The following is a 26,131-nucleotide window of genomic DNA, read 5'->3' as shown; positions in this document are numbered from 1 at the left end:
TAGAATTTCAATAGGTACATTCATGTAACATCATCATTCATCAAACTTTTAAGATGTCAACCTTTAAAATCCTGTATAATTTATATTAAAAAATAATTTACATGAAATGAAACTTTTGAAATTAACTGATGAGGCATTAAAAAGAAAAATATGACTAATCATTGTTAACCATTCTCAAATGTGACAATCATAAAATGACCTTTTTTGTTGTTGGATCTTTACATATTGTACAAAATGTGATGAGTGATATTTAAAGATTGATGATGAATACTAACGACATCAACAGAAATTGATCTATATCAACAGAAATTGATCTATATGAAAGTAGTAATTTTAGAGACTGAGTTAATATACATTTGTATTTATAAGGCTTTATATTGTTCTTACAAGCCTTTCAAAATTCATTTACCGGCTTTGTCTTTAAGTCTTTTTTCTTGAATGTCATATGTCTTATATGACCATCAGACCATCACTTAACACTATTTAAAATTGATGGTCGACGGAAGCAATTGTTGTTACCCCAAATGCTTTGTTGGAAGTTTAAAAAAAACTATCCATTGGTTTAGATTAATTTGGTGACTTAGTCAACAATGAAACAATCATTCATACCTTCATAAAATAAGAGCACCTAGCTGTACTTATTCACAAGGGCTCGATTTTATTATCATACGTAATATGCCAGTACGATGTGATAACCATGTATTCAAGATATTGTGTCCAAAAAGATAGATATATAAAATGAAGAGAATAATCTATTTGGTTCGGTAATGAAATAAATAGCTTGCTCGAAGAAGATCATAGCTTTATTTCTAGCCAAAAACCAAAAACCTGGAGAAGTTTTCCTTCCGTAAGCATCGTTTGGACATAAACTCATTTAGCATTTCCTCACACGAACAATATTAATTGTTTGGAGCGAATCATGACTTGAATTAAAAAAAAAAAAAAAAGGTTTCAGTGAATGCACTCCTTTTTGTTTTTCAATTTTTAAATGTAAATTACTAAAACACCCTTTCTATTGAAACCAGTCAATTCATGTTGCAGAACTTGATGAACACTTTCTTCCCCTGACAAACCTATACGACTCATACAATCACTCAATTTGCAGAGTATATATACATATAATATAAATTATTTCGAGTCTACACACACCAATCAATGATGCGCCATGTTTTCAAAACCCCAAAACTTAATCACCTGCACCACCACCACCACATTCTGACACCATTCTTCTTCTACTCAACTACCACATTATTCCAACAATGCAGTTCACTCTCCCATGTCAAAATTCTTCACCAACACTTAACTATAAACGGCCATTTACACCCATCTTCAATATACATACAAAAACTTATAAGTCTATACATTACATACAACTCTCCATCACACGCTATCTCTCTTTTATCCCGTTCCGACCAATCCTCGTCCGCTGTCTATTTTTGGAACAAGCTCATTCGGCGTTCCGTCCATCTCGGTTTGCTCGAAAACTCGCTTGATGTTTATTTTCATATGTATTTGCTTAATTGGAAACCTGATGGTTATACATTTCCTTATGTTTTTAAGGCGTGTGGCGCGTTAAGGTTGTTGAATGTCGGCGAGATGGTTCATGGGAATGTTGTGGTTCTTGGGTATGTTGAGAATGTTTTTGTTTGTAACGCGATTGTTGCCATGTATGGTCGGTGTGGTGAGTTGGGTTTTGCGCGTAAGGTGTTTGATGAAATGTTTGTTAGAGATGTCGTGTCGTGGAATTCTGTTGTGGCTGCTTGTGTGCAGTGTGGGGATTTGAGAAATGCGGTTGGGTTGTTTTGTAAGATGACGGGGTTTGAAGACGAGGGAAATGGGAAGCGGGTTTGTGCTGATGCTGTAAGCCTTGTTAATATTCTTCCCGTGTTGGCTTCAGGTCGTGCGTCTATGAAAGGAAAAGAAGTTCATGCTTACGCGTTGAAAAGTAGAGTTATTGAGGATTTGTTTGTTGGAAATGCTGTGGTGGACATGTATGCGAAATGTGAGATGATGGATGATGCGTATAAAGTTTTTGAGCGGATGGAAGTGAAGGATGTTGTTTCTTGGAATGCGATGGTTACTGGGTACTCACAAATTGGTAGATTTGAAGATGCGCTTTGTTTGTTTGAGAGAATGAAAGGGGAAAAGATTGAGTTAAATGTGGTAACCTGGAGTGCTGTGATTGCAGGTTATGCTCAAAGAGGTTATGGACATGAAGCGCTTAACATTTTTAGGCAAATGTTGGTTTCTGGCTCTGAGCCAAATGTCGTCACACTTGTTTCATTACTATCGGGTTGTGCTTGTGCTGGGACACTAAGTCAGGGGAAGGAGATTCATTGTTATGCCATGAAAAAGATTTTCGATACAAAAAAGAATGACTTAGAAGATGAACAAATGGTGATCAATTCTTTAATTGACATGTATGCCAAATGCAAGGCAGGCGATCTTGCACGTAAGTGTTTTGATTCTGTTGCTCCGATTAATAGAAATGTAGTCACTTGGACGGCCATGATTGGTGGGTATTCTCAACACGGTGATGCCAATGATGCATTGAAACTGTTTTCAGATATGTTTAAACAAAACAAACCCACTATGCCAAATGCTTTCACAATATCTTGTGCCCTAATGGCATGTGCTCGTCTTGCTGCTTTACGACCTGGTAAGCAAATTCATGCTCATGTCCTCCGTAACAGATATGCAAAATCTGATGTGTTATTTGTTGAGAATTGTCTTATCGACATGTATGTTAAATCGGGTGATGTTGATGTGGCACGTGTTGTATTTAATAATATGAAACAAACAAATGCTGTATCATGGACATCTCTATTGACTGGGTACGGAATGCATGGTCGTGGCTCAGAGGCTATTGACCTCTTTGACGGGATGAGAAAGGCAGGTCTCCCCATTGATGGTGTGACATTTGTTGTTGTACTTTATGCTTGTAGTCACTCTGGTTTAGTTGAAAAAGGTTTGGACTATTTTGACTCTATGACACGGGAGTTTGGGATTGTTCCTGGGGTTGAACATTATGCCTGCATGGTGGATCTACTGGGCCGATCTGGCCAGTTAGAGAAAGCTATGGAGGTCATCAAAGAAATGCCTATGGAACCCAGTCCAGTAGTGTGGGTGGCGTTACTTGGTTCTGCGAGGGTCCATACCAATGTAGAATTAGGGGAATATGCTTCGACTAAGTTGTTAGAATTAGGGTGTGAGAATGATGGAACATACACACTTCTTTCAAACATATATGCCAATGCTAGGCGCTGGAAAGATGTAGCTAAAGTTCGGTATTTGATGAAACATACAGAGGTTTGGAAGAGACCCGGGTGTAGTTGGATTCAGGGGAAAGCAGACACTGCAACATTCTATGTTGGAGATAAAACTCACCCATTGACCGAAGAGATATATAATCTTCTTGATGAGTTGATGCATAAGATTAAAGCCCTTGGTTATGTTCCTGATACAAGTTTTGCGCTCCATGATGTGGATGATGAAGAGAAAGGTGATCTTCTTGTAGAACACAGCGAAAGGTTAGCACTTGCCTATGGGATATTAACAACAGCACCTGGTGTACCCATTAGGATCACAAAAAACTTGCGTATTTGTGGTGACTGTCACATTGCCATCATGTACATATCTAAAATTATTGATCATGAGATAATTTTGAGGGATACCAGTCGCTTCCATCATTTCAAGAACGGATACTGCTCCTGCAAAGATTTTTATTGAAGAAAATGCAAATGTGTACCTACATGGCTACATGATATATTGGCTGTATCCAAACTGCTAATGAAAAACTACATCAAGTGGTGCATGCAGTTAGCAACACACATAACCAAAGACCGCTCGGCTGTTAGAACAACAAAAATGTTGCTCTGTTTGTTATTTGGCTGCTAAATTTGAGAAATATTTAGATTCTGCTGCTGCTAAATCACATGACAATGGTTTTCTCCTTTGGAGGTTTGCATGATGCTAATGTGCATTTTTATCTTTTAATATGAAAACCACATTTTTTAGATAATGGGAAATGTTTTCTCATGAGGAACAGGCTAAACTCCAGGATGTGACTTGTTTGGAGAAACATGTTATATATCAAGAACCCCACAGATGCACTCGAATTAAGTAGAGGACGTGTGGAAGGTATAAACAGAAATGATGTAGCGGAGGCTATTTCTGTGGTTAGTTTCTGATATAGATCATAAGTTACAGCAGATTGAAAGCAGAAAGAAAGTCGGGGGGGTTAAGTGTCGTTTTTAATAATTAGTTAGTTAATTATAGTAATGTCTTGGTGGACAAGTTAGGTCTTAACTTGTCCTTCTTTAAATAAGGCTGAAAGCCAATTGTTTAGGGTATGGAGATTATTATTATTGTTCTTAGGAACTAGGGCTGCTGGGGCATTAATCCAGATAGGGCCACTGGGGCATTAATCCAGATTATCTATCGATTGTCTTCTCTTTTTCTTATTTTCTGTTTTATTCTTATTGTGTTGCTACTTTCGGGTCTGATACACATCAATTGGTATCAGAGCAATCTTTCCTGCAACCTGTGGTAGTAAAAAAAAAAAAAATACAGTTCATCGTGCGAACTGTTCACCGCGTTACTGTTCGTCCAGAAAAGTTACTGTTCCTCGTGTTACTGTTCATTCGGGGGGAAAAATCAGCGGGCAACATGAAATCTGCCTTGGAAAAGATCATGGCTATTAGCCAAGAGGGTACTGTTGAAGAATATTGCCTTTCGTTTCAAATCTTATTCGATCAAGTTAAAAATCTAGAAGAAATTTCTGAGATCTACGCTATATATCTATTCATCTATGGTTTAGATACTGAAAGCAAGGAGATATTTGTTAAATGGCATCAATATAGCTGCTCTAAGTTGAAAGATGTGATGTCATTGGCTTTGGAAATTGATTCTCATGGTTTGCAAGATTCATTCTCTCCTTTTGATCCTACTTCTTCTCTTTATAAAGAAGATTCGGAGTTTGATTTAAAAAAAGAAGAGAACAAGGCTGTTTTTAGTGCTGGAGTTGAAGATGTGGACGTCACTGAAGGTACAAAATCATGTCAAGAAATCAGTATGGAGCTCGAGAAAGAAACCACGGTGTCTGTTAAACTGGTGGTGGTGGAAGATATACGTGAAGACTGTGCCAAACTAGTAGATGTTTGTGATCGTAGTGCTATAAAGCAGAACAGATATATGATTCTGTAGTAAAGTGTTCTAATAAACTGCTTTGGGGTTGGTTACTTGGGACAAAGACAACAGCAGCGGAGACCTTTAAGGAGAAACCTATTGCAACCGATCAAAAACAGGAGTTACTAGAAAAGAAATTTTGTTGCAAAGGCGGTGGAAGAGAAGTTCATTTTGATACTGACTTCCCATGGGATCCCGGAATTACTCAAGGCTATTTTTTAAAGCAACACCTTGAGGACAAGGTGTTTTTGGGGATGGGAGTAATGATATAGATCATAAGTTACAGCAGATTGAAAGCAGAAAGAAAGTCGGGGGGGTTAAGTGTCGTTTTTAATAATTAGTTAGTTAATTATAGTAATGTCTTGGTGGACAAGTTAGGTCTTAACTTGTCCTTTAAATAAGGCTGAAAGCCAATTGTTTAGGGTATGGAGATTATTATTATTGTTCTTAGGAACTAGGGCTGCTGGGGCATTAATCCAGATAGGGCCACTGGGGCATTAATCCAGATTATCTATCGATTGTCTTCTCTTTTTCTTATTTTCTGTTTTATTCTTATTGTGTTGCTACTTTCGGGTCTGATACACATCAGTTTCATGATTCTTTGTAGCTTTCCCTGTAATTGATGTGTACTGTTTAAATATTCATATCTGCATCCCATCATTATAGGTTGAAGCATTAGCTGTTCACTGTTAGAGTGAGAGAGTTAATTTAAGAAAAGGCTGAGGTTGATATACCAGCAAGTTTTCTGCAGCAGGTTTGTAAAGATTATCAGTAATATCTTTTTAGATGTCCTTTCTATATGGGAGTGATGCAGCTTCTATCTTAGATAATGGAAAATACTCATATATTCAAAGTGGTATACATATACTTCACTAAAACCTCTGTAACTTGTTGATGGGAAGTCTGAATAGCTCTTATTTCCCAATTTACTATTGTGTGGTATCAGGATAAAAACAAGGTTCTTGTAGATTTTCTGTATCTTCGGACGGATTTGTTTTTCATGAAAAAATTGTGTAAGGTCATATTCTTGCACTTGCTCTTGCTTCTTACAGGCTTCAGGAGATGCTAAAAAGCTTGTTGGTGAAGAAAGTGCTTTTGCACGGACTGAGATTGAGAACGCCAGCTCTGCAGTTCAGAGAGTGGAAGTAGCTCTTCAGGAACAAGAAAGAATGTCCCGTGCTTCTGGAACTCAGGTTTGTTAAGGTTTGATACATTTTGGTTACACTTTGACAACTTTTGACCCATGTAACTATTTTCATTTTTGCCAATCTTTCTAAATTTACCGGTTTGTTTAGTTAAAAAATATAGTATTAATTGACCTTTGTACCATGAACGGGTAAAATTTGCATCCTCTACTAGATAGTGTTCATCTTTTTTGTTTTATATATTAGGAAAACACTGGAAAATATTCATCTAGAAAGACCTAATGCGCATTTAAGAAATCAGTGCTAGCGTAATCCATACGCTATTCATTCTGTGGTCTGGAAAACTAATAACTTCTTGTAAATATGTCTGATTGAGCTCTTTCTGTTTTCTGGAAATCTGTGTTATTTGGGCCAGTGCCATGTTAACTTTTCTAAGTTTACTCACTTAGTATCAGAGTCAATTATGAATATTTTATGTTTACATCTGGTGTAAATATTGTTTCCGTTTATTTTCCAGAAAGGAACGTGATGAAAGAGAACCAGAGGGAATGGCTCTTTATTGATGGCCATAAAGTCCGGCAAAAACAAAATGCTGGAAACAGGATTAGACTCCTGCGTACTTGAAAGAATCAAAAGATATTGGATGATGGAGATGTTGCTATAATGCTAAATACTGGGATGATGATACCAACCACAAAAAATCGTACTAGCTTTTAACAGGTAAATTCTTGTATTGTAATGACTGATTTGCAGACACATTAACTTAAGAAGGGCTTGATGTTATGAAAGAGATTACTATTTGTTGTGACATTTAACTAGTAGAACTGAGCCTATTGAACTGCAGTCAAAGCTGTAACTATCAATAATTGTGGCCGGAATTTGGTGTAATTATACTATTGAACTGCACAACTTAGAGTCCTTTCTCAGAGCTATATGTACAATTATACCAACTAAACTAAGAAGGAAAAGACTGCATAACTATCATGCTAGTACCCTACTATCTTGTTCATAAAAAACAACATTGAAAAAGGAAATTGTAATTGTCTCCTTTAGTCCTTTAGTCCCTTCTTATCTTCTGTCTGATCTGGTTATCTGATGGGTTTACCGGCTGTTGAGATTTGCAAACATGGCAGTCCCTGAATGCTCCTCGATGACTTGAACTTCAGCTGGATTCTGGTTGGACTGGGCAGATGTTGTAACAGGCCTGTTATCAACAGCTGGTGCAAGCGGCGCACCATTTGCTAGTGCTGATCCTGACCCAGTGCTCCCTTCCTCTGTTTTCCCCTGGTCCTGCAGTTGCAATGCATACTCCAAGTTCCACAAAACATCCCCCATGGTTGGCCTGTCAACCCCATATTCTGACAAGCATTTCTCAGCCGCTTCTGCGAACTTGTTCATCGAGTCGGGGTTGATTTGTCCAACCAAATTTGGGTCAATTATTTTATCCAATAGCCCTTTCCGTTTCCATTGCATGGCCCACTCTGCTAAGTTGACTTGTTCTCTTGGTAGGGCAGGGTCAATGGCAGGCCTGGCACACAACACCTCCAACAACACCACCCCAAACGAGTACACATCAGATTTGTCAGTCAATTGTTGTTTACGGAAGTATTCCGGGTCTAAGTATCCGAAACTCCCTTTAACCGCAGTACTTACATGGGCTTCCCCCATACCTACATCTTTTGAAAGCCCAAAATCCGCCATCTTTGCAATGAAATTTTCGTCTAGCAATATATTGGTGGACTTCACGTCACGGTGGATGATGGCACTGGCTGCCCCTGTGTGGAGGTAGTGAAGTCCACGAGCCGCCCCTATGCAAATCTCTAATCTTTGCTTCCATGAGATTGTTGGCAAACCTTTTCCATATAAGTGGTCCCTCAAAGGCCCGTGTTCCATATATTCATACACTAAAATCATCTCAGAGTTCTCATCACAATACCCGATTAATGACACCAAATGGCGATGGCGAAGTTTTGACAACACTTGTAACTCAGTTTGGAACTCATTGATGCCTTGTTCAGATTGTGGATTTCCACGTTTAACTGCAACTTTTGTACCATCATCAAGTACTCCAAGGTACACATTCCCGAAACCACCCACACCTATTACTGACTTTGCATCCCAGTTTTTTGTAGCTTCTTGTAACTCAGCAAACGAAAGGTATCGACCCAAACCCATTGTTGAAGAATAAAAAGCACTCTTTTTTGAACCCAATGAGGTCTTGCTTGATGAAATAAAACTCGCATCACCAGCATGAAGAGGAAGTAACCATGAAGAAAAGCTATTCTTTTTCTGCCAATCTTGAGGTCTCTTCTGCCATTTCACAGCCATTGCACCTAACCCGGCAAAAGCACCAAACATCATCGCAAACCCAACAGCTGCAACCGTCCCTCGGCTAGGGCCACCAGCCGTCCTTCCGTCAGCACCAAACTCTCCATCTAAACTATTAACCGTGTTGTTGATTCTCAAAATTTCCAGACCATTTAAAATTGCATTCTTGGCTCCTGTGGGTTCATTCAACGGGCCAATCTGAACCAAGAACGGGCTTGATACTACAGATGGCTCCACATAGAAATCTTTGTAGTAAGCTACTGATAAACCATTGGTCACCGTCGACAAATCAAGAGCTGAGATCGCCATTTTCCCTCCAACATACACATTGAAATACAACTCATTCAGCGATTTGCTAACAATGTCACAAAAATGCAGGCGAACAAGATATGGATAGGATTTATCAAGATCAAATTGCCACGATACATTGAAATTTGGGGCTATTGTATTTGCGTTCCCCATTTCCATGGCAGAAGCATAAACAGTAGGTGGCGCAATCAACGGCGAACCACCTTCAAGATATGTAACAACATTAGGTGCAATTGAGACATTTTTCGCAGCAGATTGAGACTTAAGAAACTTCTGATCAGAATCCCATGTTCGTCCCAAGGTATCATTCCCTGGACCAATGGTAGCCCCTCCAACGTTAAGCCGGTACATCTTTTGAAAGGAATTTTTCGTCATTCCTTCAACCTTTTTCCCCACAGGAAACAAAGCGTCACTGGTGTCCGTTATTACTATATCAGGTGCAGAAACTACCTCAATCGCATTAACAAAAGCCAGATTTTCCTTCTCACCTGAAAACCTGATATTCAAACGTTGAGTTGTCACATTCATTAGGTATTCTTCCATTTCAACGCCTTTAGGACAATGTTCATGTAACAAGACCAAAGACTCGGCTGCAACAACAGTAAATTTGGTCTCCTTCAATTTAATTTCTTTATTCTCAATAGGATAAAAATGCAGCCTTATCCAATGCCAACCGGGTTTTGTGACATGAAAAGAGTATGTTGCTTCATCATTAAAAACTTTTGCAGTTTTGTAAATAGGAAGAGGCACATCAGCAGATTGATCGGCCACGATGATATCATGACCATCATATTGCAAATATTGTGAGGAAGTTGAATCCGATATGAATATACGTCTATCTTGAAGAGTTGTTGGGGACGAGGAACCACAATCAATTAGGTAGTTATCGGGAGGTTTAAAGGTATCGGATTTAGCAGGGTTGGTTGTAATGACAGCCGAGCTAGAGGTGATGGTGGTGGTGATGATGAATATAGAGAAGAGAAGAAGGAAAATCGCCATGGATATGGAGGAAAATAGGTAGATGTATCTCTATCCCATTTGCCTCCAAAGGGAAGGAATGGGTGGTGAGACAAAGGGAAGGATCATGTTGTTATTTTGTGTTTCCTCCCCTTTTTGCATGCATGTATGTCAATCATCATTTCAACAGTATATAGTCTATACGGATTTGGATATATAAATATATACATATGGATTAGAATGGATATATACATGTATAGGCACTCGTATATATCATCATATTTGATATGATAGTATACGAGTATCATTGATGTTAAAAAGTGGTAATTAATAATTAGTAGGTAATGTATTAAACAAATGTCATTCTCGTCTTTTCAATATATATATATGTTTTAATCAATATACTTATAACCTAGGATTTTACAATATTTCTCAAAACTCTTAACTTTTAAGATGCAAGATGTCTATTCTATCCCTATTGAATAACCTAGGACATATGACCATTATATTATCTTTACAAAATTGCTATTATGCTATATACATCTTGATTTAGAGAGTTCACAAAAAATTCGAGATTTAATAACACTGTAAATATGACACACAACAACGGGGATGATGGTGTTAATTGATGCGTTTTGTCAACTTAGATTTGACTAAAATTATCCCCTAATATTTCATTCTCACAAATATGTAAAGTGAACCTTGGATATAAGTGTATTACATCAAGATTAAAAATGTTACCAATAAGACATCAACTTCATATATTTTATCTTTAAAAACAAATACCTCCTAAAACTTTTAATTGTCTATTTTTAAGTAGAAAGGTGAGGCTACATACTAATAGTATATACACACTCATATTTTGCAAACGCTCTATATGTCTACTTATAGTCCCGTACTTTATGGATTTTATAAGGGGGAGAAGTGTAGTCGGCTAGTTTTATCGGCAAAAACTATTGGCAAGCATTGGCTAATCGGCTACACTATAGCATCTCCATCGGCAAGTTTAATCGGTTAGTATTGGCTATATATATCGGCTAGTTTTGGCTGATCCTTGTGAACGTTGGGAGCGTCTACTTTGTGACCGTTTTTTTTTGGGTTATTGTGCTCGCCGAAAACCTAAAATTTTTTTGGGGGGTTTTCGATTTTGAGGCCCGATCTACGTTTTTCTTGGCTTCTATTGCCGGAATACGTGCCGATAAAACTTGCCGATGCTCCTAACGTGATATATCACCTCTCCGGTGAGATCTGAAACCCCTTTTTGGGGTTTCCGGTCGTCACCGGCCAAAAACGTTCACTTTTACGGCCAAATCTTTGTTTGGCTTTGACAGAGGTGTAGTTGGCTATGTTATTACTTGTTCCTTTGGTTTCCCGGCGATCCCTTTTTGGGGTTTCCGGTTTTCCGATTTGGTTCCTGTTGCTTCTTCCTGTGATCTTGCATGTTGCATCGGTTCTCCGGCGAGCCCTTTTTGGGTTTTCCGGTGAGCCTTTTCTGCTGCTGCTGTTGCTATGGCGGCTTGTGGTTTTCCGGCGATCCCTTTCTGGGTTCTTGGTTAACTGCTGCTCTGCTACTGTGGGATGTTTTCCGGCGTGCTCTTTTTGGGTTTCTGGTTAGACTTCCTGCTTATATATGTATATTTATGTGTGTGTGTGTATATATATATATATATTTACATTGCCGGATTTTTCCTTGGTAGTGTTTTACGGTAGCGATGCCGGATTTTTCCTTGGCGGCGTTGCCGACTTTTGTTCCATTAAAGCAATAGGTAGCCGGAAAAAGTAGTTCGTAGCCGATGATGATATCGTTGAACAATTTTTTAAGTTGCCGGAAAAAAAGGGCGATGATGAAACAAATGTTCGTAAAAATGGGACTCGGATGATCCGTGGTGTATCTTGGCGGGGTAAACCCTTGGGTTAGCAGCCATGGCGTCTCCGACTTCCGAAATCCCGACCCCCAAATTCTGAGCCCAAGTTTAATTTTTTACAAAAAACGGTCACTTTTTTTAGTTTTTCGGCAATTACGTTTAATTTCCGGTTACATTGTTATTTAGTTTTGAAATTGGCAAATTGGCTACTTTTACCGCATGTTTTGGCTAGTTTTTGGCAACGACACGTGGCGATATATGATTCTCCGATAACTTGTCAAACTTGCCAATTAGCCAATTTTTTGGCACTACATCTCTCCCCCTAGAGGGCGATGTATAAGTTTTTTTATCTGCAATAAATGCTATCTAAACCTCTCCTATATGTCATATACACATCTATATGTGACGTAAATGAGATGTTTAAAATATTCGACAATTTACATCACATTTATTGAATAGTCAGTCAAAAATCGATATTCAAGGAACACCAGACCATATATGTCACCTAAAAACCATTTAGGTAGCATTTATTAGAGGTCAGAAATATGTATGGTCCCATTAATCGGTGTGTCTTTTAACGGATTAATAGGTAGTTTTTTCCCTCCATGAGTTTGAAATTTCAAAGACGTAGGTGTTAATAAGTGGAAAGAACATGTTCTATTCGACCGTTTAAAAAAAAAATTAAAATTCAGACACACCCTTTTAACAAAAACAAAGCACATATTGACCTCTCACACGGCTCTACAGTATACACACTACCAAAACCATACATTTGGGCCTTAAATGTTAGCCCAATAAAAATTATAGTCACCAATGTTTCAATTTTCAAAAGGGCCGGTATAGATAATTTTGGTTTTTAATTAATCGAAACAAAACTTGTCTCGAACAATAAGTAAGAATACACACACATATATACATACATCTGTATCTATATCTGATCAACACAGACTATTTTCCGATGACAAACGAAGGTGAAGATGCAGTCCGCCGCCGTACTGCGGAGACGGAGTACCGGAAAAAAATGCTTCAGCATAAAGAGCTTGATTCACGAGTCCGTGCAGGTCAGATTCACATCAAAATAATTTTAAATTTTAAATCCCCTAATATATTATTAGACCTTAAATTCTGCAATTTATTCAAATATATGTGTGTATTTAGATAATAGATACTAATTTCTTATTTTGTATTAATTATTTGTATCTTTATTTGTGTAAATTAGGGTTTTGACTTTTTAATATGTTACTTTTTACACTTAGTGGTGTGTTTTTATTTATTTTAAAGTTATATAATTTGATAATGTTTAGGGTTTTTCTTGGGGAATATAGGGGTAAGATGGCTAGATAATGAAATGTAGGAGTTAATTGAGTGAAGTAATAGATAAAAGTTTGACAATTTTGAAGATGAGATTTTGTTGAAATACGCCGTGTAATTGTAAGAGATTGGTGGGGATATAAGTTTGGAAATTTGAATGTTATTTGTAGATACCATCATAACATTGGCCGATACCCCACAAGACACAAGTGTGCTAAAATTTGAGGTCTTGATTTTGTTTATCGGGTTCTATTTGTTTCCAGCTAGGAAAGTTTACCTGCAGACTAAAGGTGAAGCCTCACTTATATGATACCCCCCCAAAAAGGCTAAGTGAATAAAACTAAAGAAAAGTAACAAACTCACTAATAAAATTTAAAGCTGGAGGGAATGAAATGGAAAAAAAAGGAAGGGGTGCAATGTAGTATGATGCACCTACCACTTGCGGGAAAGAGCCCTGTCATGAACAGAAATAGTTTATAAATGATCGTAGGTTAAGCCGTATCACTTTTGGACAGTTCTCCTTGTAGGCGTGGTATTTGGTAATACCTAACAGTGTTTTTAGGAATTAGGAGTCTACTTAATATTGTGCATTGTTATTCTGTGGAATGGGAAGTTGATATTTCATAACGTGGACTTACTCTGTTAATGTTCTCTACGACAATAGACATTTGTTAGTATGCACATCTCTATAAGAATATTACTTTCGAGTTTGTGGATAAATACTTCTGCTGCTGACCTGTTTCTATATTTTGGATTTCATTAACCATATATTATAAGTTATCTTAAGACTGAAGGGAGTGGGAGGTTTGGGAGGGAGGGGCGACTTGCGCCATGTGTCATGTGGGGTAAGAAGTGTTGCCCCTTAAAAAAGGTGGAAATGGGTGAATTTTGGAGAGTGAGGCATGTGTCATGTGGGGTAGGGAAGTGTTGTATATATAGAGAGGGGAAGAGAAAAAATAATAATAAAAAAGTCAGATTCCTTGTCCTTTTCTTGGTCCATGCAAAAGTCAAAGACACAAAGGGCAACTCCTTGAGTTCGTCCTAAACCCGGTTCGTCCCTTGGGGCCGGTGTAGGGGGCGACTTTCACCGAAAATGGGCTAGTTCGCCCCATAAGTCCCCCACTCCCTTCAGTCTAAATATTCCTATTATTGCTTTAAAATAGATCGACTGAAAAGAAGCTTTTTTGCATAACAGATCTCATATCTTCTTTGTTTACTCGGTTTTCCCCTTAAGTTGTCATCATTACCTCCCTTGTCAGTTTCTTTCATTCTTATCTTTCTGTTTCTTATTGTCTGCGATATTTGCAGAATTTTTTTAAAAAAGGTATTAGCACATGCAAATATTAACACCTTAAAAATTATCATGGTAAATCTGCAGTCTTTAGGTTAGCATGTTGTTGTCTCTGCAAGGCCTTAGGCCTTAGTAGTTTGAACCGTCAAGGTCCCTTCTTTATGTGTCTGGATGCTTTATTTATTCAATTACTTGATTCACTTGTCTACTTGAGGTTTATATATATTCATGAATTTATCACTTCCTCTTTTGATTATTAGTTGTCTCAAGTCTTATGCAAGTTTCTTATGGTCGATTAACAATATCAAAATCTATGTTGCAGTGAGAGAGACATTGCGGAGTACAAAAAAGGAATATGCCAAAACAGAAGATGATTTGAAGTCCCTTCAAAGTGTTGGACAGATCATTGGAGAAGTGCTAAGACCTTTGGACAATGAACGATGTAAATAGTACAACCATTATCATTATTATTTTTTCATAAATATTTTTTACTTTATAATTACATAATTATAAGATCGGCTTAAATAGATAGTGAGAGGTCAATGTAGAGTAATGTTTAAAATAGATTAGGAAAAACTAATGTAGAGTTACCTTCTGATATTCAACATCAACAACTTAATATTACTGTCTCAGAAACCAAAAACAATCTTGAACTAAGTTATCTCGTTTATATTATTGAAGTGATAGTTAAAGCCAGCAGCGGTCCGAGGTATGTCGTTGGATGTCGCAGCAAAGTGGACAAGGAAAAACTGACTGCTGGAACTAGAGTGGTTCTTGACATGACCACTTTGACAATTATGCGAGCACTCCCCCGTGAAGTTTGTTTATGTGCTATAATAATGTGTTATCTATCTAGAAATTCTTATCATTTAGTTATTAGCTCACTTCTTTATTTTGAAGGTTGATCCAGTTGTGTATAATATGCTTCATGAAGATCCTGGGAACGTTAGCTACTCTGCAGTTGGTGGTCTGTCAGATCAGATTCGGGAGCTTAGGGAATCTATAGAGTTGCCTCTGATGAATCCTGAGCTTTTCTTAAGGGTGGGCATTAAGCCACCTAAGGTACACATTAATCTATCTTGAAAGTTCCATATCATGAAAGGTTTAATTGCATTAACAAATGGATGATTTCTTGTCTAATTTCATTATTGGTAACCAATTCATTTGTACACCCCCCCCCCCCCCCCCAACACACACACACACACTGAATTGGAGTTTCACTTTTTTTTCTAGCAAAGGCACCTTGATAACCAGTTTTTAAGCGACACGTAGAAAAATGTCAACATAGTTAAATGTTATGGAAGCAATAGGAGATACACAATTAATTTAATTTTTTATCGGATCGTTTTACCTTAAGTTGAAACTTTGAAATTAGTTACAATATAGCGACAATATAAAACATGGATGGTTTTCTCTAACTACACAAAAGTTGGTTACTTGCAATAGAAGTTGAGAGAGATTGTATAACTGTTAGCAGTTAATCTGTTACAAATGCTTTGTTTGGGCCAATAAATTTCCTTTTGATCAGGGTGTTCTTCTCTATGGACCTCCTGGTACTGGCAAAACATTACTGGCTAGAGCAATTGCTAGCAATATAGATGCTAACTTCTTGAAGGTATTTCTTTTATTATAAATGTCAGTCTCGTCTTCTCTATTGAAATACTTATGTGTGCTTTAACTTCTGCGCATAACTTATACAGGTTGTGTCCAGTGCCATTATTGACAAGTACATTGGTGAGAGTGCAAGATTGATCAGGGAAATGTTTAGCTATGCTCGTGATCACCAAGTATTCTCAAAGCCTTGAATCTCTCTGTTACTTTCATTTTCTAGTTGATATAATATTTCCTCAATTACGAAATTACCATAATTAACAAGTGTCCTCGTGGTTGTTTAAGCCCTGCATCATATTTATGGATGAGATCGATGCCATTGGTGGGCGCCGTTTTAGTGAGGGAACTAGTGCTGACCGTGAAATTCAAAGAACACTCATGGAGCTACTCAATCAGCTTGATGGATTTGATCAGCTCGGAAAGGTGTGATATGTATATTGCTTCAAGTTTGGTTTTCACGATTATCAAATATTCTGTAATATTACAAATCACAACATATTAATTTACAAATTGGTTGATTTGTGTTTGTTTTTCTCTCTGGTCACCTCTAAATAGTATAATTTCTTTATAATTCATATACGAAGACATCCTAATGATCCAATGTATGCTAATCAGGTAAAAATGATAATGGCAACAAACAGACCTGATGTTCTCGATCCTGCTCTTCTTCGTCCCGGTCGGCTAGATAGGAAAATAGAGATTCCATTGCCGAATGAACAGTCGAGAATGGAAATTCTCAAAATCCATGCTGCTGGAATTGCTAAACATGGTGAAATTGATTACGAGGCAGTTGTCAAACTTGCAGAGGTGAAACTTGCTGGAATTGAGAACTTTGCTTTTTTCGCTTCTTTTTTCTATATCAAAAAGCAGCACTTCCTAAAATTGTGAACCATGGATTTTGATTCAGGGGTTTAATGGAGCCGATCTCCGTAATGTGTGCACTGAAGCTGGTATGTCTGCAATCCGTGCAGAACGGGATTATGTTATTCATGAAGATTTCATGAAGGTAACAGCGACTGTAACTTTTGACATTAACGTAATTAACAAGTGTCCTCATGGTTCTGACTTTTATACGGGAGGTGAATTAATGATAGTGTAAAATGTATATATGAATCTGATTTGGTGTTATTGTTGAAAAATATCTATAGGCTGTGCGGAAACTTAATGAAGCAAAGAAGCTTGAGTCAAGTGCTCATTACAATGCTGATTTTGGCAAAGATTAAGAAGCTTGAATGTGCCAAACGAATTGGAAGTTTTCGGGTGTGATGTTCACTACGATTTATGGGACACATCGTTGGTTGTTTTGGTCTTTGGTTGCGCCACAAATCATCTTGTTATGATATGCTAAATTTTGGGTGGCAATGATTTATTCAAAAGGCATGTTAAGAATACATAGTTTGTGCTGAGATCCCCAGAATGCAAAATGATTGTAGTGTTGATCGAGTTTAGACCTGTTATGCCTGTTTTATGTGTATCACTTTATAATGATGAAACTGAGTATGGACAGCTTGTATTATGGTTCATACTTGGTAGACATTCTCTCTGATATTTTTTTTCTTCATTGATATGGACACATACTTGATCCATATTTGTTTTTTTGACCTTGGAACATAGGAATTAATTTTTAATCTATGCTATCGCTTAACCATACTACCGCTGAAACAAGACCTTTTTTGTTTGCCAACACATTCATAATAGAACAATCTATATGTGGTCTTCTGGTAAGACATGTCATACTGTGAATCAACAAACCATCCCCAACCTTATTTGTTTTGATGAAAAAGAAAAAATCTGGATTTCCAAAAGCATAAGGAAATGTTTGGTACATGCAAATGGGAATGAAAGAAAAACTAAAGAATGCTGAGGAATCAACAATATCATAACAAATTCATTCTTTGACTGGAAAAATGTAAATCATTATCACCTTCCTTGTGAACTTTACACCTCCGGGAACCATCACCCGTTTCTGATAACGGCGATAAATATCACCTTCTATAGATCTCGCCATAGACACCGGAACCACCAGCGGCCACCAACACCACCACCACCACCACCACCACCCCGAACAAGCTTCACTACCGCCTCATACAACATCGGCCTTCACCACCTATACAACCAGCAATACAACCACCAAAACCCCATCCTGCATCCTACAATCTTGCTCTCTGATCTACATATTTACATTATCTTCATGAGTTTGAGTTTTTAATAGTTATATACTTTTACCTGATTTATTTATATAATATAGCTAGAACATTAGACAATTTATTAGGTTTATTTATTGTTTTATTGAACTTTTATAATATTTTCTTCTAGTTTATTCGGATATATATATCGATCTCAGCTCGAATTGAATATTTGTAACTTTTTGAAGTGGTCATTTTTGCTACCTGGGTGTCCTTTTTGAGTTAGCCATATTTCGTGTGATGAGTTTGCTTATTATTCAATATTTTATGGTTTGTAAGTAACATATATAGTTGTGTTGTGGGTTTGATTAGGAGCATGTTTTCGCTTATCATAAAATAAAACTAACTTGTTCTATTAAAAAAAAGGGTCAGTAAGCATTAAAAAAGTGTCATTTTCATTCTTCTTAATGACCTAATCAAATAAGAGAAGTGCTTCTCTTCTTTATTTCTAATAACGATTCTTTAGTTATACCAAACAGAGCAATCATTCCAATTTTCTTTATTCCATTCCCCTCTTCTTTAATTCCATTATCTTCCTTTGAGTAATACGGGTTTGAGCTGAAAATAAGCTTGGGAAATCACTCAAAGGTGAAGTTCTTGCTCAACTGAGCTTACTTAACGTGTTTATCAAATAAATAAGATAAGCTTTTTCATTGCTTTTGTACCTGATTTAGTTTCCTTACGCATAGTTATATATACCTTATAGTTGGAACCTTTTGCAGAATTGTGGCATATACCAATCACACTGTTCTACCCGCGGCTCTAGAAAAATAGAGCTTGAATCTTTTGCAGGAACTACTTTCGAGACATGTTGAGATTATATAATTGATCGACAAGATATTATTTTTTAACCTTTTTTAAATTATTATATATATCTACATTCAGCTGTTATATTACTCTTCATTTTAATCGAGTGCCTTCAGAAGTAGGTTCGCGGTCATATTAGTTCATTTTCTTAGATTGAAACTATTTGACTTCGATGATATTTCCTGTCCTAATTAAATTTGTTTGTTATATACGCTAAATAAATTTAAGTTGAAGTTTGTTAACTTTTTATGGAATTCGCCCTTTCCAAAAATCTTTTTTTTATAGTCTCTTAGACTAAGAGGAGTGAGAAGAAAGGAATAGAGGGGCGACATGCGCCATGTATCATGTGGTGTAAGAAAAGTTACCCCTTAAAAAAGGTGAAAATGGGTGGATTTTGAAGAGTAGGGCGACTTGTACCATGTGGCATGTGGGGTAGGAAAGTGTTGTATGTAAAAAAGGTGAAAATGGGTGAATTTAGGAGAAGTCGGCAAGAGGGGGTGGTGTGGGGGCGACTTTGGATGACTTTTGTGCACAATGGGGCGAGCTATGGAGGTCGGACAAAACACAAGTCGGGCAATGGGGTGGCGTGGGGGGCGACTCCCAGTGACAAAGGGCGAGAGTCGGTGGAAAAATCATCCACTCCGCTCAGTCTTAATAATGGCTAATTGAGTGCCAAAAAATAACTTGGTTAATATCCCTAATTAATTAAAACAGCAGTGAACTGTTTTATTAAAAACTCATTAGGAAGGGTATATATAAGGAAATGGCTCAAAATAGTCATTACAAAATTCTAGATGGCAAGTGATTAAGGGGAGTCGTTTGTGAGTGCAAATAGTCACCTAAAACAAAGATCAGACCAAAGTTGGTGGACTCCTTTTATGCAATTTGATAGTCATTTTTGAATATGAGAATATTATGTTCTTCCTATGCAAAAAGTGAACTAAATAGTTTTGGTTTTTTCTTTTTTTTTTTGCCACATGGTTTTGTTTCCACTTTAATAATAGTCGAGGACTATTGTTGGTTCCCGGACACGTTTTTAGCTGCTGTTTGGGCCCATCGATTGTTCGTCATATTATTTTATGATTTTTTTCCTTATATTTTGTCATATAATAGCATATGTTTATCATCCATTCAGTAGCTTAAATGCTATCATGGAAAGGATGGGATGACTATTTATCGAGTTAAACTAATTGTCAGGCGGTTAGAGTTTGTGATATGCTAAATGATATCTAATAAGTAATAACATGTTATTGTAAAAAAATCTTTACAAATCCTTAATTTTATCCGATCATATATATAAATATAAACAAGGTGCAAGTTATTTTAGGACCACCTTCTTAATTTAGACCACTTGGACCATTTTAGGACATGTAGTTTTTGTAACTTACACACCACCATGATCATCTCCGACCACTACCATGATCATCTCCAACCACCACCATGATTTTTCGGCGACGGGCCCGCCGAAAAATCATGTGTAAGTTAACTTACACATGTGTAAGTAACTTACACATGATTTTTCAGTGGGCCCGTCACTCGAAAGTCTTAGCGCTTTTACAAAAAAGTCTTGTATATCATAGTAGATGATGATGGTGGTGTGTAAGTTACAAAAACTACATATCCTAAAATGGTCTAAGTGGTCTAAAATAAGGAGGTGGTCCTAAAATAACCCACCCCACATAAACAATCTTTAAATATCCTAAACGTTTCACATAATCAAACAAATTGCAATATTCAAATAGAAAAAGGCGCCTGGTGACCCGACCAGTTTTTTAGTAAAATGACCACACTTTTTGCAGCGAGGGTCGCTGCAAAAAGTCATTGTACGTAACCGTACACTGTGGACCATCAAGTCCACAGTGTACGGGCGATTCTATATATGGAAACTCGTAGCGTCATTTTCTCACAATAGTTTTCAGTTCTTTCTATTTCCCACTTTTCAGTTCTTTCTATTTTCTCATAATTATTATAGTTATAGTTTTCAATATATATATATATATATATATATATATGTTATTGTTTTCATTTATATATATAGATATAGATATATAAATATACATTAGATTTTCAATATACTATAAATTATAGATCTTTAGTATTATTATTATAGTTTATCATTATTTCAGATGGATTTTGAAAGTATATGGGGCGAAATGGGTGCGGAAGGTTTTGAGCTTCACTTAGAAGAACCTGATGAAGAATTTGAGATACCAGAGGCGGCCCCTCATTTTGACTACGACGCTAGGGTTTTCCACACCGATCAGGTATCCTTGTTAACTTTAAAAAAAACTAATTTAGGCAAATATCATTATTAGTTTATATTTTAGTAGTATTTAATTTGTGTTTTGTTGTTAAATTTATTGCATATTTAAAATGTTAGATATTTATTAGTATACAAATTAATGATAATTTGGGATACCAAAAAGGTGGTCGGGTTACCAGACGCCTTTTTAAAAAAAAAACTAATTTAGGCAAATATCATTAAAATATTTATATTTTAGTACTATTTAATTTGTGTTTCGTTCTTAAATTTATTGCAATTTTAAAATGTTAGATATTGCATATTTAAAATGTTAGATATTTATTAGTATACAAATTAATGATAATTTTTTAAAAAAAACTAATTTAGGCAAATAGCATTAAAATATTTATATTTTAGTACTATTTAATTTGTGTTTCGTTGTTAAATTTATTGCAATTTTAAAATGTTAGATATTGCAATTTTAAAATGTTAGATATTTATTAGTATACAAATTAATGATAATTTTTTTTAAAAAAACTAATTTATGCAAATATCATTAAAATATTTATATTTTAGTACTATTTAATTTGTGTTTCGTTCTTAAATTTATTGCAATTTTAAAATGTTAGATATTTATAAGTATACAAATTAATGATAATTTAAAAAAAAAAAAACTAATTTAGGCAAATATCATTAAAATATTTATATTTTAGTACTATTTAATTTGTGTTTCGTTGTTATATTTATTGCATATTTAAAATGTTAGATATTTATAAGTTATACAAATTAATGATAATTTAAAAAAAAAAACTAATTTAGGTGTTCGATTCACACGAAGAATTGGTCAACTGGGCCAAAAGTACAGGATTGCAGCTTGGTTATGTGTTAATCAAACGACGAACAAATTCCAACTTAGTTGGTGTAAAAAATAAAGTGACGATAGTCTGTAATCTTTCTGGGAAAATGGATGATAGGATAGGCGGGCTCGTTAAAAAGACACTTAAATGTCAGTGCCCCTTTAGATTAATCGGTCGTTTGACTGATGATGGTTGGAGGATAACCATTGTAGACGACTGTAACGACACGACTCGATAACTCGAAAACACAAAAGTTTTTTTTTTATATATATATATGCCCCACTGCGCCGCAGTGAGGTCGAGTACTCCCACTGCGCCGCAGTGGAAATTCTCAGGCCAAAACTGGAAGAACCCCCCTGCGTCGCAGTGGGCTTGGCACACTCCCACTGCGCCGCAGTGGGAAGAAAAGAAATTTTGGCAGTGGGATTCCACTGCGCCGCAGTGGGCTCGGCACGCTCCCACTGCGCCGCAGTGGCCCACAACCCAACAACATCAAACTTTGCCCACTTTAAGACTTAACCAAAACCTTTGAACCACAACCAAAATTATAAGAAATTACATTCCAGAATTGAAAGTAAGAGAGTTAACCCGAAAACATTCATATTTGCCAAATTAGTTTGATCCATGATCGACCACGTAACCATATGGGTCGATTACCCATTTGACATGCTACAACCAAACCAACTATCCTTATCAACTACAAAAGACATGAACATGACCATTTACAAAACATATCAAAATATGGCCAATAACAACCAAAATGTACCATGAGCCAATGTCAAGAGGGACAACTAGGTTTCTAACCAAATCATCGTCATTCGCCGGGAATGACCTAATTACCTTCAGGACGTCCAAAGATCGCTTCAAACTCTAAATCAACTATCTTTAAACAACACTCACTAGTTCCTTCCTCCGGAACTACCTATATAAGAGGGTAAACATCTAAAATATAAGCAAAGGCTTAGTGAATATACTTGCATACATTTACGAATACGAAGGAGGGCATAGTACAAGGGCTTTCACATGTAACCTATGGCATCGTCATGTCACATTTACATATTCACCTTGCACACAAACAATACATATATGGATCCATATAAGCTAAACGATCATAACAAATCATATCTATCGGGATTCTTAGGCCCCGGAGGTTCTTAGGCCTCATATCACATCAACTATCGGGATTCTTAGGCCCCAGAGGTTCTTAGGCCTCATAAACAATGCCCCCCATGGGCTTAACGCCGAACCAATTACCATGCTTGGAACATTCACATCTCATGGTAATTGGCCCAACGTATACATAAAGGTATGCAAGAATACTCACCTCCTTCGCAACAAAGAGAATAACGCTAACAACAAGCACAAGCAAGCTTCAACCTAAAATCGTATCGAAAAAATGCATAAGCTTACATTCACAACTTGACTAGTTCAACCTAGCCATTCACAATCACTAGCCTTTTCTAAACCCAAAACCCAACCCATTTGTCATTGAGTTACTTTCATCTTTAACTATAACATTAGGTAGTTCAACCTACTATTTTCATTCACACAACAATAACTAGTAATATTCATCTTTTCTTAGAAACTCAATTCATCACATGAACTTATCAATTTTATAATCAAACACATCTTATAACTCAATGACAACTAGGTTAACTAAGGAATTGGAGAAAATGAACCATACTTCATTTTCTAGCAAAATCCCCCAATTTGGTTCATTCATGAACCCTAATTTCAAAAGGAAGATAAAACTAAATTAAGGGAATTCAATACCTCAAGATTCAAAGAGCTAAATCAAGACTATAGGCTACAATTCCTTTTTCTCCCCTTTTTCCTCTTGATTTTCAGCCACCACCCAAAATCACCAAAACCCTAGCTTGTAAATTCCTAATATAGGTGGAGATGATTAATGATTTTGTTCTTGATGAACTACTCTTTGATTTTGAAAGAATATGAGAAGGAATGCATGAAGGGAAGAAGAAAATGAGAGTGGAAGTATGATTCATACTCAAAAGATGTCTGGCACTTCCTATGGGTGCCACGACCCACTTCTCAATTTGGTGGGTGTTTTACCCGCTATCCGCTAAAGTTCCAACTAAATTAATCCCATATCCAAAAATAAAATACTAGGAAGTTAATTTAATGTCAAAACTAAAAGAAGGGGTTAATTTCTTTTACCTTAAAATATTTGGGGTGTTACAACGACACACATAATCACTATCCAGCTGAGAATCTGGAGGGTTACGCGTACGCAAGAAGGTTGACTGAAGAGGAGAGATTATTTCTGGAAGAAGAATATCATCGCGGTACTACGCCCCGTAAGATGTTAAAGCTATTGAAAGAAAATTTTCCAGGAAACTTGACCCGCAGTGATGACATTTACAATTTCCAAAAAGCTATGCGGAAGAAGGCGGCCGAAAAACATGGAAACACTCCAATGCAGGTATATTATATCAAATTTACATATCTTTTTATTTATTTACTATGATAGAGTATCTGAAACGACATATGTACGCCATATTGTTCAAACGAAACAGGTTATGTTCAGTTTGCTTAAGGAGCATAATTACTTGTATTATCATACAACAAACAGTGTATCTGGTCGGTTGGAGAATCTGTTTTTTATACATCCGACATCATTTAAGTTGTGGCGTGCATTTCCTTATGTTATCCAAATAGACGCCACGTACAAAACTAATATGTACAACATGCCGTTGGTCGAGATCGTTGGTGTCACTCCAACAAACAGGACCTTTAGCATATCATATGCGTTTATCATAAGCGAACAAGAGCATAATTATAGATGGGTGTTGGAGTGTTTGAAGTCGACGTTAGGTGAAGGCTTTGCTGTGCGCGTGGTACTCACGGACCGGGATCTGGCGCTAATGAAAGCATGCAAAACCGTTATGCCTGAAGCATACCATTTACTGTGTAGAGTGCACATATGGAGGAACATAGACAAATTTAGCATGCCATCTTTAAAAGGGGAAGGGAAATGGGGGCCTTTTTACGGATGGTGGAAAAAACTTTACGAGTCCCGTACACTAGAAGAGTACACCAACAATTTATCATATTTAAAAGAGAAGATGGGTCCCCGTTTAGACAGTAAGTGAAGTGCTTTTGAAGTTTTTTATTTTCTAATTTTTGGTAAATCACATATACCCACACAAGTTAATTAAATGTTAAAATGACAGAGGTTTACAAGTACCTGCAGAAGGAGTGGCTTTCCCCGTACAAGGAAAAGTTTGTGTCCTTTTGGGTCGATCAGCACCTCAACTACCGTAACTACACTACCAACAGAGTTGAGGCTGAGCATTCACTCCTCAAGTCCGAGTTGCAGGGGAGATGTACATTTCAAAGAATAATTCAATGTGTTAATGATATCCTCCTCGGACAAGATACAGAAATCAAGGGCCAACTGGAGGAAAGCAGGATTTATAGAGCTGGTAAACACAACTACCCATGTTTGAAAGACCTGCTTTGTGTTGTATCTGTGACAGCTCTTGATATAATGGTTGATGAAATTAAACGATTAAAAAATGAGATCAGAAAAAACTAGAGAAAGTGCGGGTGTAAGGTGTGGATTAGTTTTGGCCTTCCATGTGCCCGCCGTCTAGCTGCGTACATACATTGCAGTAAGTTTATTGAAATATAGGCAATTGATTTTTTTTTTTTTTGGTAAATGCACAAATATTGTAATTATTTTTCGTCAAAAATGTAGACAAACGTGTTGAGGTGCATAACATAAATGACTTTTGGAGAAAGCTAGACCTGACACCGTCGACATGCCTTCCGGACAACGATCATCGAAAAGACTCTGACGATGACGAAGCTATCGACGAATTACTAGAGGATGTTAAAGGCCAGTTTAAGGATCAACCGAAGTCAAATCGCAAAAACTGGATTTCTAAATTAAAAGACATCGTCTATCCGGGGAGAACGAAAATCAAGGACCCTTCTGTTATTAAAAATAAACGTGGAAGACCAATCGGGTCAAAGAAAAATATACCTCAAGTATGTCGGATCATAATTCGA

General features: G+C 36.7%; 3 protein-coding genes across 3 annotated transcripts; 2 read left to right on the top strand and 1 right to left on the bottom strand.

Moving 5' to 3' along the window:
- Window positions 1–1,158: 1,158 nt before the first annotated feature.
- LOC122601495 (pentatricopeptide repeat-containing protein At5g16860) lies at window positions 1,159–7,120 on the top strand. The gene is made up of 3 exons (XM_043774249.1): window positions 1,159–5,941; window positions 6,240–6,380; window positions 6,850–7,120. The coding sequence occupies exon 1, from the start codon at window positions 1,159–1,161 to the stop codon at window positions 3,727–3,729; it is 2,571 nt and encodes an 856-aa protein (XP_043630184.1). The 3' UTR covers window positions 3,730–5,941; window positions 6,240–6,380; window positions 6,850–7,120.
- A 33-nt stretch (window positions 7,121–7,153) lies between these two features.
- LOC122601494 (probable receptor-like protein kinase At4g39110) lies at window positions 7,154–11,374 on the bottom strand. The gene is made up of 2 exons (XM_043774248.1): window positions 11,282–11,374; window positions 7,154–9,998 (listed from the first exon to the last, which is right to left on the bottom strand). Exons 1-2 carry the CDS (start codon window positions 11,372–11,374, stop codon window positions 7,434–7,436), a joined length of 2,658 nt encoding a protein of 885 aa, XP_043630183.1. The 3' UTR covers window positions 7,154–7,433.
- A 1,280-nt stretch (window positions 11,375–12,654) lies between these two features.
- LOC122599162 (26S proteasome regulatory subunit S10B homolog B-like) lies at window positions 12,655–17,590 on the top strand. Its single transcript, XM_043771619.1, has 10 exons — window positions 12,655–12,852; window positions 14,716–14,835; window positions 15,075–15,211; window positions 15,294–15,455; window positions 15,922–16,008; window positions 16,094–16,180; window positions 16,290–16,427; window positions 16,620–16,811; window positions 16,912–17,010; window positions 17,153–17,590. The coding sequence occupies exons 1-10, from the start codon at window positions 12,750–12,752 to the stop codon at window positions 17,225–17,227; spliced, it is 1,200 nt and encodes a 399-aa protein (XP_043627554.1). The 5' UTR covers window positions 12,655–12,749; the 3' UTR covers window positions 17,228–17,590.
- The last annotated feature ends 8,541 nt before the right edge of the window (window positions 17,591–26,131 follow it).

Source organism: Erigeron canadensis, chromosome 5 (assembly GCF_010389155.1).
Source record: "Erigeron canadensis isolate Cc75 chromosome 5, C_canadensis_v1, whole genome shotgun sequence".
Lineage (NCBI taxonomy): Eukaryota > Viridiplantae > Streptophyta > Magnoliopsida > Asterales > Asteraceae > Erigeron > Erigeron canadensis.
This window is presented reverse-complemented; position numbering and strand designations above follow the sequence as displayed.

Coding starts and splice junctions, on each gene's coding strand:
- LOC122601494 (XM_043774248.1), bottom strand. CDS start 11,374: ATGCAACATGCAAGATCACAGGAAGAAGCAACAGGAACCAAATCGGAA. Junction 9,999..11,281: donor CCGGGAAACCAAAGGAACAA/GTAATAACATAG, acceptor CAAATGGGATAG/AGATACATCTACCTATTTTC.
- LOC122601495 (XM_043774249.1), top strand. CDS start 1,159: ATGCGCCATGTTTTCAAAACCCCAAAACTTAATCACCTGCACCACCAC.
- LOC122599162 (XM_043771619.1), top strand. CDS start 12,750: ATGACAAACGAAGGTGAAGATGCAGTCCGCCGCCGTACTGCGGAGACG. Junction 12,853..14,715: donor TGATTCACGAGTCCGTGCAG/GTCAGATTCACA, acceptor TCTATGTTGCAG/TGAGAGAGACATTGCGGAGT. Junction 15,456..15,921: donor TGGGCATTAAGCCACCTAAG/GTACACATTAAT, acceptor CCTTTTGATCAG/GGTGTTCTTCTCTATGGACC.